The 18,827-nt window shown below is 53.7% G+C and overlaps 1 protein-coding gene across 4 annotated transcripts in view; it reads right to left on the bottom strand.

The window, feature by feature from the left end:
- Positions 1–17,246, bottom strand: part of LOC133346362 (oxysterol-binding protein-related protein 9-like) — a 28,542-nt gene extending 11,296 nt beyond the window's left edge. For 3 of the 4 annotated variants that reach the window (XR_009755551.1, XM_061557858.1, XM_061557857.1), the window contains exons 1-14: positions 17,088–17,246; positions 12,878–12,928; positions 11,501–11,579; positions 9,238–9,314; positions 7,990–8,085; positions 7,290–7,337; positions 6,738–6,767; positions 5,581–5,631; positions 4,420–4,522; positions 3,667–3,828; positions 2,902–3,088; positions 2,335–2,414; positions 1,256–1,371; positions 62–147 (exon numbers count right to left, since the gene is read on the bottom strand). Coding sequence is in view for 3 of the 4 variants with exons in the window: in XM_061557858.1 (XP_061413842.1) it covers positions 62–147; positions 1,256–1,371; positions 2,335–2,414; positions 2,902–3,088; positions 3,667–3,828; positions 4,420–4,522; positions 5,581–5,631; positions 6,738–6,767; positions 7,290–7,337; positions 7,990–8,085; positions 9,238–9,314; positions 11,501–11,579; positions 12,878–12,928; positions 17,088–17,198 (1,277 nt within the window). In the remaining variant the exon portion in view is untranslated. The remainder of the gene's footprint in view (positions 1–61; positions 148–1,255; positions 1,372–2,334; positions 2,415–2,901; positions 3,089–3,666; positions 3,829–4,419; positions 4,523–5,580; positions 5,632–6,737; positions 6,768–7,289; positions 7,338–7,989; positions 8,086–9,237; positions 9,315–11,500; positions 11,580–12,877; positions 12,929–17,087) is intronic. The other variant, XM_061557859.1, reaches the window with a different exon arrangement.
- Positions 17,247–18,827: the final 1,581 nt, after the last annotated feature.

Here is an 18,827-nt window from a genome sequence, read left to right on the forward strand (position 1 = left end):
GTGTGGTGGTATCACGGTGAGTGTGGTGGTGAGCGTGGCGGTGAGTGTGGGAGCTGCTCACCTGACAAAGAGGTCGGGGTGAGCGAAGAAGTCGGCGTACATCTCCAGCAGCGAGCGCCGCTCCAGGATGAAGGTGGGTAGCACGACCTGCTCGCAGAACGGGCCTCTGTGAGTCTCAACGAGTCACTGTGAGTCTCTGTGCAACTCTGTGTATCTCTACAGGGCTCTGTGAGCCTCTGTGAGTCTCTGTGCAACTCTGTGTATCTCTACAGGGCTCTGTGAGCCTCTGAGTCTCAACGAGTCTCTGTGAGTCTCTGTGTACCTCTACAGGGCTCTCTGAGTCTCTGTGAGTCTCTGTTAGTCTCTGTTAGTCTGTGCAACTCTGTGTATCTCTACAGGCCTCTGTGAGTCTCAACGAGTCTCTGTGCAACTCTGTGCAACTCTGTGTATCTCTACAGGGCTCTGTGAGCCTCTGTTAGTCTCTGTGTAACTCTGTGTATCTCTACACGGCTCTGTGAGTCTCTGTGTAACTCCACAGGGCTCCATGAGTTTCTGTGAGTCTCTGTGCAACTCTGTGTATCTCTACACGGCTCTGTGAGTCTCTGTGTAACTCCACAGGGCTCCATGAGTCTTTCTGAGTCTCTGTGTAACTCCATAGGGCTTTCTGAGTCTCTATGAGTCTCTGTGAGTCTCTGTGCAACTCTGTGTATCTCTGCAGGGTTCTGTGAGTCTCTGTGAGTCTCTGTGCAACTCTGTGTATCTCTACAGAGCTCTGTGAGCCTCTGTGAGTCTATAATTCCACAGGGCTCTATGAGTCTCTATGAGTCTCTGTGTAACTCCACAGGTCTCCCTGAGTCTCTTCTTTGGTGGAAATACGAGTCCCCTCTGGAGGGAGGGAGAGGGTGGGAGGGAAGGGGCAGAGGGAGTGGAGGGGGGGGGGAGCGGGGGGGGAGGGAGGGAGGGGGGAAGGGAGGGCAGGGAGCGGTGGGGGCGGTGGGGGCGGTGGGGGTAGTGATGGGGGTGGTGGTGGGGGTGGTGGTGATGGGGGTGGTGGGGGTGGTGGGAGCGGTGGGGGTGATGGGGGTGGTGGTGATGGGGGTGGTGGGGGTGGTGGGAGCGGTGAGGGCAGTGGGGGCGGTGGGGATGGTGGTGGTGGGGGTGGTGGGAGCGGTGGGGGTGGTGGTGGGGGTGGTGATGGGGGCGGTGATGGTGGTGGTGGGAGCGGTGGGGGTGGTGGTGGGGGTGGGGGCCTCACCTTGGTGAGGTCCATGCCCAGCTTGACCTGGGACAGCAGGTGCATGATGACGCTCTTGTGGTCCTCCACCGACTCCCCCTCCTCCGAGTCGTTTTCGTCCTGCGCGTCGTAGCGCTCTGCCCCACGCACGACACGCACGACACGCACGTGTACGTACACACGTGCACGTCGCACGTACACGCGTCGCACGTTGCGTATACGTACACACTTACACGAGTGTACGTAGACACATACACGAGTGTACGTACACACGTACACACGTCGTCACGTCGCGTGTACGTACACACGTCTTCACGTCGCGTGTACGTACACACGTGCATGTCGCACTACACTCGTCGTCACGTCGCGTGTACACGTGTCGCCACGTACACACGTCGTCACTTTGCGTGTACACACGTCGCACGTACACACGTTGCCACGTCGCGTGTACACGTGTCGCCACGTACACGAGTCGTCACGTCGCACGTACACACGTCGCCACGTACACGCGACGCACGTGTACACGAGTCGTCACTTCACGTGTACATGCGTTGCCACGAACACGCGTCGCCACGCGCGCCGCGTGACCGATAATCGCCGCGCGACCGACTGCGGTAACAACGTGTCTCGTTGACAACCCTTTGTCGCTCCACTATCGGATGACGGGCGTCCGTGCCAGGAGGCCGGGGACGCAGGAGCGTCTGGCAATGCTGCAGAAATACCGCACCCTCGCCGAGCCATGCCGGAACACATCGGTTCCACTCCTCACGAAAGCGACGACCAGGATGCGCCGCCGTGGATTTATTGAACCGCCAACAATCGACTGCCAAAGCCCCGCGTCAAACGAGGATTCGTTTCGAGCGCAGGCAGGTAGATGGCAACGGAGGTGAGGAGGAAGCGGAGACCGACAGGGGACAGAACGGCATTGTGGTACGACCCATTCTCACCCCCCCCACCCCCCCCCACGGTACACACCGTCGTTGATGCAGCCCGAGGCGATGGAGACCAGCGGAGTCCGACAGGGGACAGACCGGCATTGTGGTACGACCCATTCTCACCGCCCACTGTGTCCAAGCCCCCCCCGCCCCCCCGGTACACACCGTCGTTGGTGCAGCCCGAGGCGATGGAGACCAGCGACTCGGTGGTGGCGGGGTGCTTGAGGCCCGAGGCTCCCAATGACCTGAGTTCCACCCCGGGGACCGGACAGCAGCAGCAGTGGAGACGTCATCATCGTCGTCATCGTCGTCGTTGTCATCGTCGTCGTCATTTTCCGTGAGCGAGCGTATCAGCGTGAGTGAGCGAGCGAGCGAGCGTGTCTGCATGAGTGACAGAGCGAGTGAGTGAGTGAGCGAACGACTGAGTGAGTGAGTGAGCGAGCAAACGTAACACAGCGAGTGAGTGAGTGAGCGAGTTAGCGAGTGAATGACTGAGCGAGCGAGCGAGTGAGTGAATTAGCGAGCGAGTGAATGACTGAGCGAGTGAGCGAGCGAGTGAGCGAGCGAGTGAGTTAGCGAGCGAGTGAATGACTGAGCGAGTGAGTGAGCGAGTGATTGAGTTAGCGAGCGAGTGAATGACTGAGCGAGTAAGCGAGCGACTGACTGAGCAAGTTAGCGAGCGAATGACTGAGCGAGTGAGCGAGCGACTAAGCGAGTGAGCGAGCGACTCACGTGCGCGGGGGCTTGGGCGACGTGCTGTCGTTGGCGTCGCTGTCGTTGGCGTCGTAGAACTCGTCCTCGCTGCTCGAGTAGGAGATGTGTGGGACTCCGGCGGCGTCGCGTGGCGACGTCAACACAACCGCCGCCTCCTCCTCGAAGTCGTCGTCGTCGTCGTCGTCACCGCCGCCGCCGCTGCTGCCTGCCATGGGGTGACGACGGTGACTCGGTAATGACTCGGTAAACCGTGGTGAGGAGGTGGTGAGGTCGCGGTGAGGACGCGCTGAGGTCGCGGTGAGGACGCGGTGAGGTGGTGGTGAGGAGGTGGTGAGGTGGTGGTGAGGTGGTGGTGAGCGCTTGAAAGGAGGCAATCGAAATCGAGTAGCCGGGGGCTGGGAGCACTGCAGAGTAGCGCTAACCACTGCACCACCGCTCCGCACAGCACAAAAACACAAAGATCCCCCGTGTAGCCTCTAACAGACTGTTGGGGCAAGTGCTGTTAGCGAGCACCTATGAAAGTCGGCGCTGTGGCACACGAGGGGGTGCTTGGGCCAGCACCACGCCCGGCCGCCTTTGTCTCCCCAGTGGCGATGTTTACCACGCACCGCACCAGCTACTCATTTGATGCCGAGTCCACCTAGGGGAGGAGGCCCAGGACCGGTTCGGGAATAATCGCCACCGGCGTTGGCCGACGAGCGGGAGTCGAACTCGCAGCGCTAACCGCTGCGCCGCCGCTCCCCGCCACCCGCCACCCGCGCCGCCCGCCCGCCGTGGCCGTACCGGAGCCGTCCTCCCCGTTGCCGGCGCCGGCGTGCGGCGGCGCCGGCGGCGACTTGGCGATGCCGAGCGACGGTGCCGCGGGGGAGGACACGTCGAGGGTGGTGGGGCGCGACTCCGCCGACCCTCCGCCCGCCTGCCGCTCCCCGGCGGTGCCGTGGGAACCTGCGGCACACGGCGGTGGGGGGCGGTGGGGGGGCGGTGGGGGGCAGTGGGGGGGCGGTGCAGGAGACTCCGTCACCGAGCGGCTGCGCTGACCGCGACACCGCCATCGCTCGTTCGCCGCGGAAGGGTTCGGGCCGAGACTCGCGGCTCATGTCTCAACGCCGTCAATTACCACCGCCGCCTCGTTAACACCATCGCCTCGTTAACACCATCGCCACCACCACTCAATCAGCACCACCATCACCATCTCACCACCACCACCATCGACTGTTTAACACCATCACCACCACTCAATCAGCATCACCACCATCTCACCACCATCTCACCACCACCGCCTCGTTAACACAATCGCCACCACTAAATCAGCAACACAACCATCTCACCACCACCACCATCGCCTGTTTAACACCATCGCCACCACTCAAACAGCAACACAACCATCGCACCACCATCGCCTGTTTAACTCCATCACCACCACTCCAATTATCCCCGCTCCCCCGATCTACATACAATTTCAAACGCACGTACATACACACTACAACCATCTCAACAACACCACCACCACAACCACCGTCTCCCCGCTCACCGTACCGGCGCGCGTGAGCTCCGGGCGGCCGCTTGCCGTACCGGCGAGCACCACCGCCGCTTCCTCTCCGTCGCCGCTCCTCACCGCCTCCACCGGGTTCAGCGAGCTCTGCGTTGCCACGCAACCACATGGGTCTATGTGTGTGTGTGTGTCTCTGTGTGTGTGAGTCTATGGGTCTACGGGTCTCTGTGTGTGAGTCTATGGGTCTCTGTGTCTCTGTGTGTGTGTGTGTCTCTGTGTGTGAGTCTACGGGTCTCTGTGTGTGTGTGTCTGTGGGTCTATGTGTGTGTGTGTGTCTCTGTGTGTGTGAGTCTATGGGTCTACGGGTCTCTGTGTGTGAGTCTATGGGTCTCTGTGTCTCTGTGTGTGTGTGTCTCTGTGTGTGAGTCTACGGGTCTCTGTGTGTGTGTGTCTGTGGGTCTATGTGTGTGTGTGTGTCTCTGTGTGTGTGAGTCTATGGGTCTACGGGTCTCTGTGTGTGTGAGTCTACGGGTCTCTGTGTGAGTCTACGGGTCTCTGTGTGTGAGTCTACGGGTCTCTGTGTGTGAGTCTACGGGTCTCTGTGTGAGTCTATGGGTCTCTGTGTGAGTCTATGGGTCTCTGTGTGAGTCTATGGGTCTGTGTGTGTGAGTCTATGGGTCTCTGTGTGTGAGTCTATGGGTCTCTGTGTGAGTCTATGGGTCTCTGTGTGTGAGTCTATGGGTCTCTGTGTGAGTCTATGGGTCTCTGTGTGTGAGTCTGTGGGTCTCTGTGCGAGTCTGTGGGTCTCTGTGTGTGAGTCTACGGGTCTCTGTGTGAGTCTACAGGTCTCTGTATGTGAGTCTATGGGTCTCTGTGTGAGTCTACGGGTCTCTGTGTGTGAGTCTATGGGTCTGTGTGTGTGAGTCTATGGGTCTCTGTGTGTGAGTCTATGGGTCTGTGTGTGAGTCTATGGGTCTGTGTGTGAGTCTACGGGTCTCTGTGTGAGTCTGTGAGTCTCTGTGTGTGAGTCTATGGGTCTCTGTGCGAGTTTATGGGTCTCTGTGTGAGTCTATGGGTCTGTGTGTGAGTCTGTGGGTCTCTGTGTGAGTCTGTGGGTCTCTATGTGAGTCTGTGGGTCTCTGTGTGAGATGAGATGAAATAACAATTCTTATTATTGTTAAATTATCCTGGCGGCTGGATCTCACCTTGGCGATCTGCAGCAAGACGATGCAGTGCTTTATGGACTCCACCATGTTCTGTGGGAACAGCATGACCATCGTCATCATCGTCATCGTCGTCAACGTCGTCTTCATCATCATCATTATCGTCATCATTGTCGTCGTCATCGTCACCATTATCATCGTCATCACCATCATCGTGGTCACCATCTTCATCATCACCATTATCATCATCACCACCGTCATCATCATCACCACCATCATCGTCGTCATCACCACCATCATCTTCGTCATCACCATCATCATCGTCATCATCACCATTATCATCATCACCATTATCATCCTCATCACCATCGTCATCCCCAATCGTCATCATCATCGTCACCATCATCACCGTCACCATCATCATCACCATCATCATCGTCGTCATCACCATCATCGTCATCACCATTAGTTGCGTTCCAATTGCACGTTTCAATCGTGAACGTGACGCACTTTCACGCGGACGGAGACACACGCCCAACCAACCAACGCACGCCTGCCCCACGGGTAGCTGTCGTTGACAATGATGGATTAAATCGGGTTAACTTAATGAAGAGATTCTATTGGTGTGCGTGCATGTGTTAGTGTGGTGTGGGGAACGGTAGTGGCAGCGGTGAGTGCAACGCCGCACTACGAACGCTCGATTCCCGCTCACCGCCTCCAACACCGGCGACGATTATTCAAATCGGTCCTGGGCCTCCTCCCCTAGGTCGACTCAGCCTCGAATGAGTACCTGGTGCGGTGTGTAAACATCGCCACTGGGGAGACAAAGGCGGCCGGGCGTGGTGCTTGCCACCCACCCCCTCGTGTGCCGTGCCGGCCTTCATAGGTGCTCGCTAATAGCCACTTGCCCCAACAGTCTGTTAGAGGCTACACGGGGGGTCTTTGTCTTTGTGTAGGTGCTGCGCCTCGCAAACAGCACTTGCCCCAACAGTCTGTTGGAGGCTAAATGGGGGGTCTTTGTCTTTGTGTAGGTGCTGCTACTCGCAAACAGCACTTGCCCCGACAGTCTGTTGGAGGCTAAACGGGGGGTCTTTGTCTTTGTGTAGATGCTGCTACTCGCAAACAGCACTTGCCCCGACAGTCTGTTGAAGGCTACACAGGGGATCTTTGTGTGTTTGTAGGAAGGGGTGGAGACTTACCATGGAGATCCCTTTGAGTTCTCCCACCTTCTGCAAAGGACAAACACAACGCAAACACACCACCGCTTACAACACCGCAAAGACACTGCTAACACACACCGCGAACAAACGACCGCTTACAACACCACAAACACACACTGCTAACACGCAACCGCTAACACACAACCGCTAACACACTGGCCTAGTAGGCCTCGGCAAGGCAAGGTAATTTACCCTTTTTTAGCGGGTAAACGGCTAAAAGGTAAGGGTAAAGGTGTCGACATGCCAAGGGGTGAAGTAAAGGGTAGGGTAAAGGTAGCTCGGAAGAATTACCCGGTAGGGTAAAAGTAGCGCTCTACCTAGCATTTACCTGTTATGAACCTTGTTCATGTGTAGTAGTACCCCAGTAATTACCCTGTAATCGGGTCATTTGTATGGGTAAGTGTAGGGTAAAGGTAGGCTCGTTGTTTTTTACCTTTTACCTGACCTTGCCGAGGCCTACCACCGAGACAAACACGCTCCGATACCACGGTGAAGCCGTGTGGAAACTCCCGCCATGGGGAGTTCACTCACCCTCCTTTGCTCTTCGTCCTTGCACAGCTTGAGCTTCTCATCGAAGCACTGCGGGGACACGGAGGGACGGCGGCACAAACAGCGGCGGCAGCGTGAGCGAGACGATGTCCCATTGCTTGTCTGCCTTCCCCTATGTCTCACAATCTCCTGGTGTCTGTCTAGGTGCCGCGGTGGATAGATGTTAACCACCTCGCCTGGTATACAGGAGGTCATGGATTTGAGCCTGAATCCTGACGATGCCTGCTGCTGTATATTTGGAGTTTGCGTGTCTCTCTCTCTCTCATCATCATCACGGTGGCTAGGAGATGTTAACTACCTCGCCTGGTATACAGGAGGTCGTGGGTTCGGTCCCGACCCTGACGATGCCTGCTGCTGTATATTTGGAGTTTGCGTGTCTCTTATGATCATCATCACGCTGGCTAGGAGATGTTAACTACCTCACGTGTCTACCCCCGTGTCTCTCCCCGTGTCTCCCCCCGTGTCTCCCCCCCCCGTGTCTCTCCCCGTGTCTCCCCCCGTGTCTCTCCCCGTGTCTCCCCCCCCATCTCCCCCATGTCTCCCCCACCCATCTCCCCCCGTGTCTCCCCCCGTGTCTCCCCCCGTGTCTCCCCCCGTGTCTCCCCCCACCCATCTCCCCCCGTGTCTCTGCCCGTGTCTCCCCCGTGTCTCCCCCGTGTCTCCCCCCGTGCGTCTCTGGCACCTGCTGCTGCTCAATGAGGATCTGCAGGTAGGCGTCAGCTTCCGCCAGTTTCCGCTCAAAGTCCCCGCCGCCTGGCGTCAAGTTCAGCTCGGGGTCCTGGGGGGCACGGCAGAGGAGGGGGGTGGGGGGAGCAGGGAGGGGGGGGCAGGTTCACAAATGAACCCACAATGCTTTGCTGACCTCGTCAAGGAACATCAACCATCACGAAAACTTCGGTCATCCTCGCAGCAGCGGCTTTCGCCTGGCCATTCCCTAGGTCGACTCAGCCTCAAATGAGCACCTGGTGCGGTGTGTAGTAAACATCGCCACTGGGGAGGCAAAAGCGGTTGGGCGTGGTGCTGGCCACCCACCCCCTCGTGCGCCACAGTGCCGGCCTTCATAGGTGCTGCTCGCTAACAGCACTTGCCCCAATAGTCTAATCAGGTGACAGGGGGGATTTTGTTTTTGTATGTGTGTAAGGCAGTGTGTGTGTAAGGCAGCGTGTGTGTAAGGTAGCGTGTGTAAGGCAGTGTGTGTGTGTGTAAGGCAGCATGTGTGTGTATGTGTGTAAGGCAGCGTGTGTGTGTGTGCAAGGCAGCGTGTGTGTGTGTGTAAGGCAGCGTGTGTGTGTAAGGCAGCGTGTGTGTGTGTGTAAGGCAGCGTGTGTGTGTAAGGCAGCGTGTGTGTGTGTAAGGCAGCGTGTATGTGTGTGTGTAAGGCAGCGCGTGTGTATGTGTGTGTAAGGGAGCGTGTGTGTGTGTGTGTAAGGCAGCGTGTGTGTAAGGCAGCGCGTGTGTATGTGTGTGTAAGGGAGCGTGTGTGTGTGTGTGTAAGGCAGCGTGTGTGTAAGGCAGCGCGTGTGTGTGTGTGTAAGGCAGTGTGTATGTGTGTGTAAGACAGCGTGTATGTGTGTGTGTATGTAAGGCAGCGTGTGTGTGTGTGTGTAAGGCAGCGTGTGTGTGTGTAAAGCAGCGTGTGTGTGTGTAAGGCAGCGTGTGTGTGTGTGTGTGTAAGGCAGCGTGTGTGTGTGTAAGGCAGTGTGTGTGTGTGTAAGGCAGCGTGTGTGTGTGTGTGTAAGGCAGCGTTATGTGTGTGTAAGGCAGCATGTGTGTGTGTGTGTAAGGCAGCGTGTGTGTGTGTGTGTAAGGCAACGTGTGTGTGTGTGTGTGTAAGGCAGCGTGTGTGTGTGTGTGTGTAAGGCAGCGTGTGTGAGTGTAAGGCAGTGTGTGTGTGTGTGTAAGGCAGCGTGTGTGTGTGTGCGTCCGGTACCCTCAGCTGCAGCGAGTGCCTCTGGATCGTGTCTTCGAGCGCTCCGATCCACTTCTCCCGCTCGTCTGCGTCGCGCGCTGACGGAGAACGTTCGCAAACACTGAATCACTTTCACCACCGACAGTCAAGTCGACAATTCGAGTTCGACCCCCGATGAAGCTTGGAGAGCCGAATCGAGTTCAAAAGAACTCACAAACGCCTGGTGAAAGACCCAACGCAGAAGATCCCTGGGTTTGATCTTCCACGGAAGCTGATGGTCCACCCAAAACCACATCCACTGCACAAACCATTGCAGCAGATGTGGATACCTAATGCACCAATGGAAATTTTTAAACTCTCCAGTGTATATACAGCTCTTTTTTCAGAAGCGACCTAGCCATGAATGGTATTGTATGAATGTTGAACTTCTTTTGCACCGTACGAAGCCAACCGTGCTAATCCGAGGGAGCTCAATTAAGTGGCTTATCACGTGGTCAACAGCTAAGGCCCACTGAGCTTTACAGCTCTTTCTTTTGAGAAGCTACCCGGCCATCACCAATGATAGCTCAACGAAGTGGACTTATCATCACGTGGAAATGTACAGCGGTCAAATACTCTGAACGCGCGTTTGATCCTAAACGTGGCGGGAAAAACCGGAGGACCCGGAGAAAAATCCACGTGAACACCGGGAGAGAGACACGCAAACTCCAAACATACAGCAGGCGTCAGGGTCGGGATCGAACCGACGACCTCCTGTACACCAGGCGAGGTAGTCAACATCTCCTAGCCACCGTGATGATGATGAGAGAGACACGTAAACTCTAAATATACAGTAGCAGGCATCGTCAGGGTCGGGATCGAAACCACAACCTCCTTCATACCAGCTGTTGTCGGCTGTGTTGTCGGCTGTGTTGTCGGCTGTGTTGTAGGCTGTGTTGTAGGCTGTGCTGTAGGCTGTGTTGTCACAGCCTACAACACCTGTTATGAATAACGTTTACCCATCCAATCACTTTGCCAAGCTCAACCCCGCTTTAGCTTCCGAGCTGTGACGATACCGAGTGCATCCGTGGGCGACTTAGTCCCTGTGGTCTAATCAGCCTGAATAGAAGAATTTTTTCAGTGTCCAGCAGACTCTCGCTTATTCGCCGTGCGCGATTTTTGTCCAATGTGCGGACTAACCGCGCAACCTGAGATGTTGACGTACGTGAACAACTCATGCCCAAATTAATCATCTAAAGTCCAATTTTTGATTTAAAGCTTTCGTGACTGCAGGGATCCATCTTCTTGGTTGTTTCGGTAAAGTCACGTAGAATGGAAATAATAAAATAAAATACAACATAATAAAATCATTCTCACGACGTTTCGGCCACAACGCAAGCAGCCATCCTCAGGTGGAGAACAGGTCTGTCGAGAAGACTCTGTCTGACTGTCTTCTCGACAGACCTGTTCTCCACCTGAGGACGGCTGCTTGCGATGTGGCCGAAACGTCGTGAGAATTTCCATTCTACGTGACTTTACCGAAAGAACCAAGACGACATCTAAAGTCTGTTGCACGACATTGTTATTCTCGCCAATGCTTATTGCAAGTCACACGGCGCCTAAACCGCGCAAACAATCTGTTGCTCTCCTGTTCCTTCGAGACGCACGCGATCGCCCTCTGCAGTACAGTAGTTGCAATGTCTTGGAAAACAGTGGGGCGGAGTTTGGTTGATGTCGATGGGCTGTGGCTCTGCTGCTATCCACCCAGTGGGCAGGGAGCCTTCGGCGCGGGAGCAGCAAAGTGTTACGACCGAGCATGCGCGCGCATCGTCGATCGGTCGAACGTCAGTATTTAATTCTAGATTTGAAGCTTTCGTGACTGCAAGGATTCATATTCTTAGGTTTTTTCGGTAAAGTCACGTAGGTAAAACATTAAAATTAATAAAAGTAAAATATAATCAAAATCACGACGTTTCGGAGGCAACACAAGCTTCCGTCTTCAGGTGGAACCGTCACATCCACGACAGCTTGTGTTGCCTCCGAAACGTCGTGATTTTTATTTTATTTTACTCTTATTAATTTTAATGTTTTACCTACGTGACTTTACCGAAAAAACCTAAGAATATGTCAGTATTTGTTGACGGGCAAACTCAATCTTCCACGGGAAGATGGTTAGAGTTCGTGGATCATCCGCGATTCCGAATAATCAGCGGCCGTCCTCCCCATCATTGGCGCAGATAACCGAGCGTCTGCAGCATGTGTTGAGTTTTTTTTATTTGGTTTGTTCATGCAAGTAGGGAGTTACCCTGGAAGTGGAAAGTTTTCTGATCCACGGTGATGGTGAAAGTGCTGTCATCTTCATCGTCGATGCCAATCACCGCTCCCTACACACAGAGAGGAGAGAGAAGAACATCACAATCAACGCCAATAAAATCATTACCGTCATCGTCATCAGCGCCATCTCCATAGTCATAAAACAATACCAGAATGACCACCGATGCCTCCACCATTAAACCCTCACATTCACTATCATCGCAAAAACAACCCTTCCCAAATAAAACTATTCGAAAAAATATTTTTACTTTACCAGGTAACAGCTATGGAAGCTCTTTTTCAGAAGCGACCTGGACATCGCAAACCAAAGTTTAACGAAGTGGGCTTATTATCGCGTGGAAATTTATAGCAGCCAAATACTGTAAACGCGTGACGTCGATTCTAAATGTGGAGGGAAAAACCGGAGAGACCCGGAGAAAAATCCACGCGGCCACAGGGAGAGAGAAACGCAAAACTCCAAATATACAGCAGGTGTCAGGGTCGGGATTGAACCCACGACCTCCTGCATACCAGGCGAGGTAGTTAACATCTTTCCACCATGGCGCCCCAACACCAAAAACATCATAACAAATCGACACCAATAATACCATCGCTACCAAACACCACCGGTATCAACATCACCCAACATCACCCAACATCACCCAACATCACCCCGCACCACCAATTGCCTCTCCTTCCTCTGTTCGTAAGGAACGAGCAGCATTTATAATGGTAGATTGATCAAGCTTAGTCGGCCTCTCATGAACAACCGATTGTATCACCGGTGCCATCACGAGCGGCTGTAACATCACCAAAACCACCTCCACTTGTGACGATCTTCAACAACAACCGCCTTTCACCGCTAAGTCAAAATCTGAATATTTATTCATACTGGAGAAATCCGATGAGCTATGAAGCTCCCATTCACAGATGTTCAGGAGCGACAGTAACTGGCGGTGACGTCACCGCGGCGCTCGTGCCATGCTAGGTGCACCCTGAGGCGACGTGAAGTGTCGAAGGCGCGCCAGCAAGACGTCATGGGACAGACCCAGCAGATGCCACGTGTTTGACTGGCTGAGATGTTTCGCAGATGCACCACCAGCTGTGCTACCCACTGCGCCCAACTTTCTGTGTTTTTATTCCCCCCGGCACTCCGCTCGTCGTTGTTATGAGCGTCGCTCTCCCCGCCCTCCGTTGTTGCTGGAGGGCGACTGCCTCCAACTGCCCATTAGCAGCGTCCTTCACGACCACCACCACCGCCACCGCCGCCACCGCCGCCGCCACCAATACCACCACCGCCACCACCGCCACCGCCGCCACCACCGCCACCACCACCGCCACCACAATCAGCGCGCACGCTGCCACTCACCCGGAGTCGAACACAGCCCCGTCGGGACCCTCTCATCATCTTGTCTTTGGACTGAAATGAAAACAATAATGATATAATAATAAAGCACATTTCTCAAGTGGCACATTGCGTCCGTAGATCTCAATGCGCCCTGTAACGAAGACCTGAGCCAGTAGATTGATACCTGGGTGAGCTTTACTGGGTAAGATTAACAAAAAATGTTATATTTGTACATTTTTCAGTGACCTGTATACTTCCCCAACATTGTGCCACTCTAGAGCATCTAAGTTGCAAAACGAAGGGACAGGGAGGATGCTGACCACCAAATGTGCAACGCCCTTCACTACCTCTCCTCCAGTGGGTATGAGAGCTTCGGAAGACACCAGGGTTTGTAGAGTTAGTTTATTGAACCACGCGGTTAAGATGGGTTTTCCACTGCACCGTCATCCGTACTGTGTGTGTTGTGTGCCTGATGTCAACCACCCCTCGTCGTATCCTCCCCGTGTTGTGTACGGGAATCATCTTGTTAAAATATACAGCAGGCGTCAGGGTTCAGGATCGAACCCACGACCTCCTGCATACCAGGCGAGGTGGTCAACATCTCCTAGCCACCGTGGCGCCCAATCAACTGCTGGATGAGGGCCTCCCCACTCCGTGCGGGTAACACTGGTCAACGCACTTTTTCTGGCATAAGGTATTCCAATGGTTTTAAGGTAATTTTGGGGTGCTGATTCCAAATCTGGCAACAGTTTTTGTCTATCACATCAGGTTTTTGAAATATCAAATATTTAATTTTCAATAAAAACTGCGAAAGAAAAATATTAAATAAATGTGGATATCTACATAAAATGATATTATGAACACACTATCCTAAAAATACAGCACCATATTTTAACACTAAGCAGTCACTGACTCGCAACAACTTGCAATCATAAGTGACAGAGTTAATTTCTGGTAAAATCAATGAAAATGGGTGTGCCGATAGCATCACATCTCAAAAATGAGATGTGATAGAGCAAATCTGAAATCAGATTTGGAATCAGCACCCTGCAAAAGTCCAGGCCAGAAAAACATGTTAATTTTTTGTTGACCAGTGTAAAATCGGAGGTGACTGCACCACACCTCACCATGCTGGCCTGTGTGGGAATGAATGAAGGCGGTGTGTAGTACATGCAATGCGTTGTGCTGCAATGCCCTCTGCTGTTCACAAGGCAGCATAGCCACCCGCCCATACCCCCGAAGCGGCCTTTAACTTTGCAGGCGTTGTCATCATAGATCGAAGCGTCATGTTATAACGCTAGAGTTTGGGGGTTGGGTTAAGTGACCACACATACGTAGGGATCGGGGGTATCAATTCTAGATTTGAAGCTTTCGTGACTGCAAGGATTCATACTCAGTTCTTTCGGTAAAGTCACGTAGGTAAATAAATGAAATTATAAAAATAATAAAAAATAAAGCAATAAAAATCACGACGTTTCGGAGGCAACACAAGTCTCCGTCATCAGGTGGGACCGTCACAGCCAGATTTGCTGCATCACTTCACAGCCAGATTTGCTGCATCACTTGATGCAGCAAATCTTGATGCAGCAAATCTGGCTGATGACGGAGACTTGTGTTGCCTCTGAAACGTCGTGATTTTTATTGTTTAATTTTTATTAATTTTTATTTAATTTTTTACCTACGTGACTTTACCGAAAGAACTAAGAGTATGAATCGGGGGTATCGTCATGCAGCGTATCCCTTACCCCACCCCTACGTCTTAACCCCTCATCCTAACCCTACGCACACCTACAACAACAACTCCCTCAACCCCAAACTGTTTCCTTTACTTGGCAGCCCTTTGATTGGTGGGAAAACCCACCACCGTCGCTGCCCACCGCTCACATTAACATTGGCTGCTGGCATTTGAGCTACGCCCACTTCAAACCTTTCTAAACAGTTTTTACCTTGAGAAGCTAACCCCCTCTTCCTGATGATGAACGCTTGTGCTGCGATCGAAAAGTCGTAGTTTGTTGTTATTTTTTTTAAACCTACTATCGACGTGACTTTACCGAAAGACCCAAAGAATGTTTCTTTAAAAGTAAACCTTTAACCCCCATTGTCTCTATCGCTAACCCACTTAACCGAACCCACGACCCAAGGCGTATCCCTGTACCTTTAACTTTAGATTTGCATGCTACTCAACCCTAATCCGACAGCTCTATCTTGACCCCTAGCCCATCACCGCACCCCTGTGCCCGTCATCCTTAACCGCGACTGACCAAACAGGTCACGCGTAGAAGTGACGTCCCTATTTACTGCTTACTCTGGTGTCCTTCCAACGCAACTACGGTTGGCACGGTTGGCTTATGCACGGTGCGAAAGAAGTTCAACGTACACACTCACCACAGAGACCCAGACTCGTACAGAGACCCATGGACTCACACAGAGATCCATAGACTCGCACAGAGACGCACAGACTCGCACAGAGACCCACCAGAGACTCACACAGAGACCCACAGACTCGCACAGAGACCCACAGACTCGCACAGAGACGCACAGACTCGCACAGAGACCCACCAGAGACTCACACAGAGACCCACAGACTCGCACAGAGACCCATAGACTCACACAGAGACCCACAGACTCGCACAGAGACCCACAGACTCGCACAGAGACCCACAAACTCGCACAGAGACCCACAGACTCACACAGAGACCCATAGACTCACACAGAGACCCATAGACTCACACAGAGACCCATAGACTCACACAGAGACCCATAGACTCACACAGAGACCCATAGACTCGCACAGAGACCCATAGACTCGCACAGAGACCCATAGACTCACACAGAGACCCATAGACTCACACAGAGACCCATAGACTCGCACAGAGACCCATAGACTCGCACAGAGACCCATAGACTCACACAGAGACCCATAGACTCACACAGAGACCCATAGACTCACACAGAGACCCATAGACTCGCACAGAGACCCATAGACTCACACAGAGACCCATAGACTCACACAGAGACCCATAGACTCGCACAGAGACCCATAGACTCGCACAGAGACCCATAGACTCACACAGAGACCCACAGACTCACACAGAGACCCATAGACTCACACAGAGACCCATAGACTCACACAGAGACCCATAGACTCCCAAACTCTGCATCGAGCACTTTCAGAAGCTGCTGCTTCTGCGACCGTCTGGAACGCTCTCTTCCTTTCGATGTTAGGAAGTCACTGGTGAGCTGTAATGCACTTTTAAATCATCTATATTGACAAACGCATTCCTTTAGAACTGCTTCTTGTTGCTGTTTAATTTGTTATTTTTCACCCCGCACCTCCGATTAGTACGGTTGGCTACGTACGGTGCGAAAGAAGTTCCACCGTACAGACATTAGGAAGTCACTGTGCACTTTTTAAATCATCTTGATGGGCAAACTCATTCCATTAGAGCTGATTATTGTTGTTGTGTTTAGTTTGTTGTCTTTCACCCCGGCACCTCCGATTAGTACGGTTGGCTACGTACGGTGCGAAAGAAGTTCCACCGTACAGACATTAGGAAGTCACTGTGCACTTTTTAAATCATCTTGATGGGCAAACTCATTCCATTAGAGCTGATTATTGTTGTTGTGTTTAGTTTGTTGTCTTTCACCCCGACACCTCCGATTAGCGCGGTTGGCTACGTACGGTGCGAAAGAAGTTCCACCGTACAGACATTAGGAAGTCACTGTGCACTTTTTAAATCATCTTGATGGGCAAACTCATTCCATTAGAGCTGATTATTGTTGTTGTGTTTAGTTTGTTGTCTTTCACCCCGGCACCTCCGATTAGCGCGGTTGCCTACGTACGGTGCGAAAGAAGTTCCACCGTACAGACATTAGGAAGTCACTGTGCACTTTTTAAATCATCTTGATGGACAATCTCATTCCATTAGAGCTGCTTGTTGTTGTTGTTGTGTTTAGTTTGTTGTCTTTCACCCCGGCACCTCCGATTAGCGCGGTTGGCTACGTACGGTGCGAAAGAAGTTCCACCGTACAGTCGCACACACACACACACCCCGAGACCCAACCGCCTCTTCCCCCTCGCTCCGCTCCGCCGCGGCGGGGTCCTGTCGCCTCTCCCCGGGCAGGGTTCGCTAGGAAAGTCGGGGGGGTAGGTAGGTTGGACTAGGCCTCGGCAAGCTTGGACCGCCTCTCGCGCGCTTGGGCCCGAGGAGCGGTCGCCGGGCCCCTGTACCGTGTAGTAGGAGAGGAGGCCCGCGCTGTAGTCCAACACGAACCAGCGGTACTGCCATCCCTGCATCACGTTAGTCCACTTGCTCAGCGGGCCCTCCATCACGAACGCCATCGCAACCCCCCCCCCACCCCCCTTTTTTTACAACCCCCACCCCTACGGGGTGGGCGGGTGGGTGGGGCGTGGTGACGTCACTCAACAACACAGGCGCGGGGGGGGGGAGTCACACGCGCCGTGCGTGATGACGTCACGCAACAACGCGGGAGTCGCACGCGGCGGGCGTGATGACGTCGGTTGACAACGCGGGAGACGCACGCGCCGGGCGTGATGACGTCGGTCAACAACGCGGGAGTCGCACGCGCCGTGCGTGATGACGTCGGTCGACAACGCGGGAGACGCACGCGCCGGGCGTGATGACGTCGGTCAACCACGCGGGAGTCGCACGCGCCGTGCGTGATGACGTCGCTCAACAACGCGGGAGTCGCACGCGCCGTGCGTGATGACGTCACACCACAATACCCGAGCGGGGGGGGGGGGTCGGACGCGCCGTGCGTGGGCACGTCACTCAACAACACGGGCGGGGTGGGGCGGGGGTAGTGGCACGCGCCGTGCGTGATGATGTCACGCAACAACACTGGAGTCGCACGCGCCGCACGTAATGATGTCACTTCACAACAACGGAGCGTGGGGGGGGGGACACCGCGCCGTGCGTGATGACGTCACACCACAAAACCCGGAGGGGGGAGTCCCACGCACCGTGCGTGATTACGTCACTTGCTTGTGACGTCGTCGCGTAACCGTCGTTATGTTTTGGGCGACGTCACCGCCGCACGACCCCAACCCCTGACGATGACTGCTGTATATTTGGAGTTTGCGTGTCTCTCGAGATCGAACCCACGACCTCCTGTAGACCAGGCGAGGTAGTCAACATCTCCTAGCCACCGTGATGATGATGATGAGAGAGAGACACGCAAACTCCAAATATACAGCAGCAGCCATTGTCAGGGTCGGGATCGAACCCACGACCTCCTGTAGACCAGGCGAGGTAGTCAACATCTAGCCACCGTGATGATGATGAGAGAGAGAGAGAGACGCAGACTGCAAATATACAGCAGGCATTGTCAGAGTTGGGATCGAACCCACGACCTCCTCTTCATCTTCTTGGTTCTTTCGGTAAAGTCACGTAGAATGGAAATAATAAAATAATAAAAATAAAACAATAAAATTATTCTCACGACGTTTCGGCCACAACGCAAGCAGCCGTCCTCAGGTGAAGACCAGGTCTGTCGGGGAGACAGCGTCTGAATGAAACACCACGCTTGGAGCGTCTATTTAAGCTGGGTTGGAAGGGGGGGAAGAGCGCCTTGACAAAAGAATTTGCATATCAAGAGGAATTTAGCATATTTATGGTAAATGCAGGTATGTGATTAGTACTACTTGTGAAATGCGTAGGAGGTGGGCGGGGGGGTTTCAAAGTCATATTATGCCCGTACATTATGCAGGATTAGCAGCATCAAAGGGAGGGGATGTACACCAGGCGAGGTAGTCAAGATCTCCTAGACCCCATGGGCGCCCCAAGAACTCAAGAGGGCGCCAGTTTCACGGCCGCATCTTTAGAGGTGGGGTGTGGGATTTTTGTACCTCCTGTTTAAGATCAATTCTCATCATAAAGGAACAGGCGAAAACAAGAATCAGGATTCTTATTCATATCCCGACCCTGACGGTGCCTGCTGCTGCTGTATA

The sequence above is a fragment of the Lethenteron reissneri genome, chromosome 24, assembly GCF_015708825.2.
Source record: "Lethenteron reissneri isolate LAM-NWPU_2019-01 chromosome 24, ASM1570882v1, whole genome shotgun sequence".
NCBI classification, from domain to species: Eukaryota; Metazoa; Chordata; class Hyperoartia; order Petromyzontiformes; family Petromyzontidae; genus Lethenteron; species Lethenteron reissneri.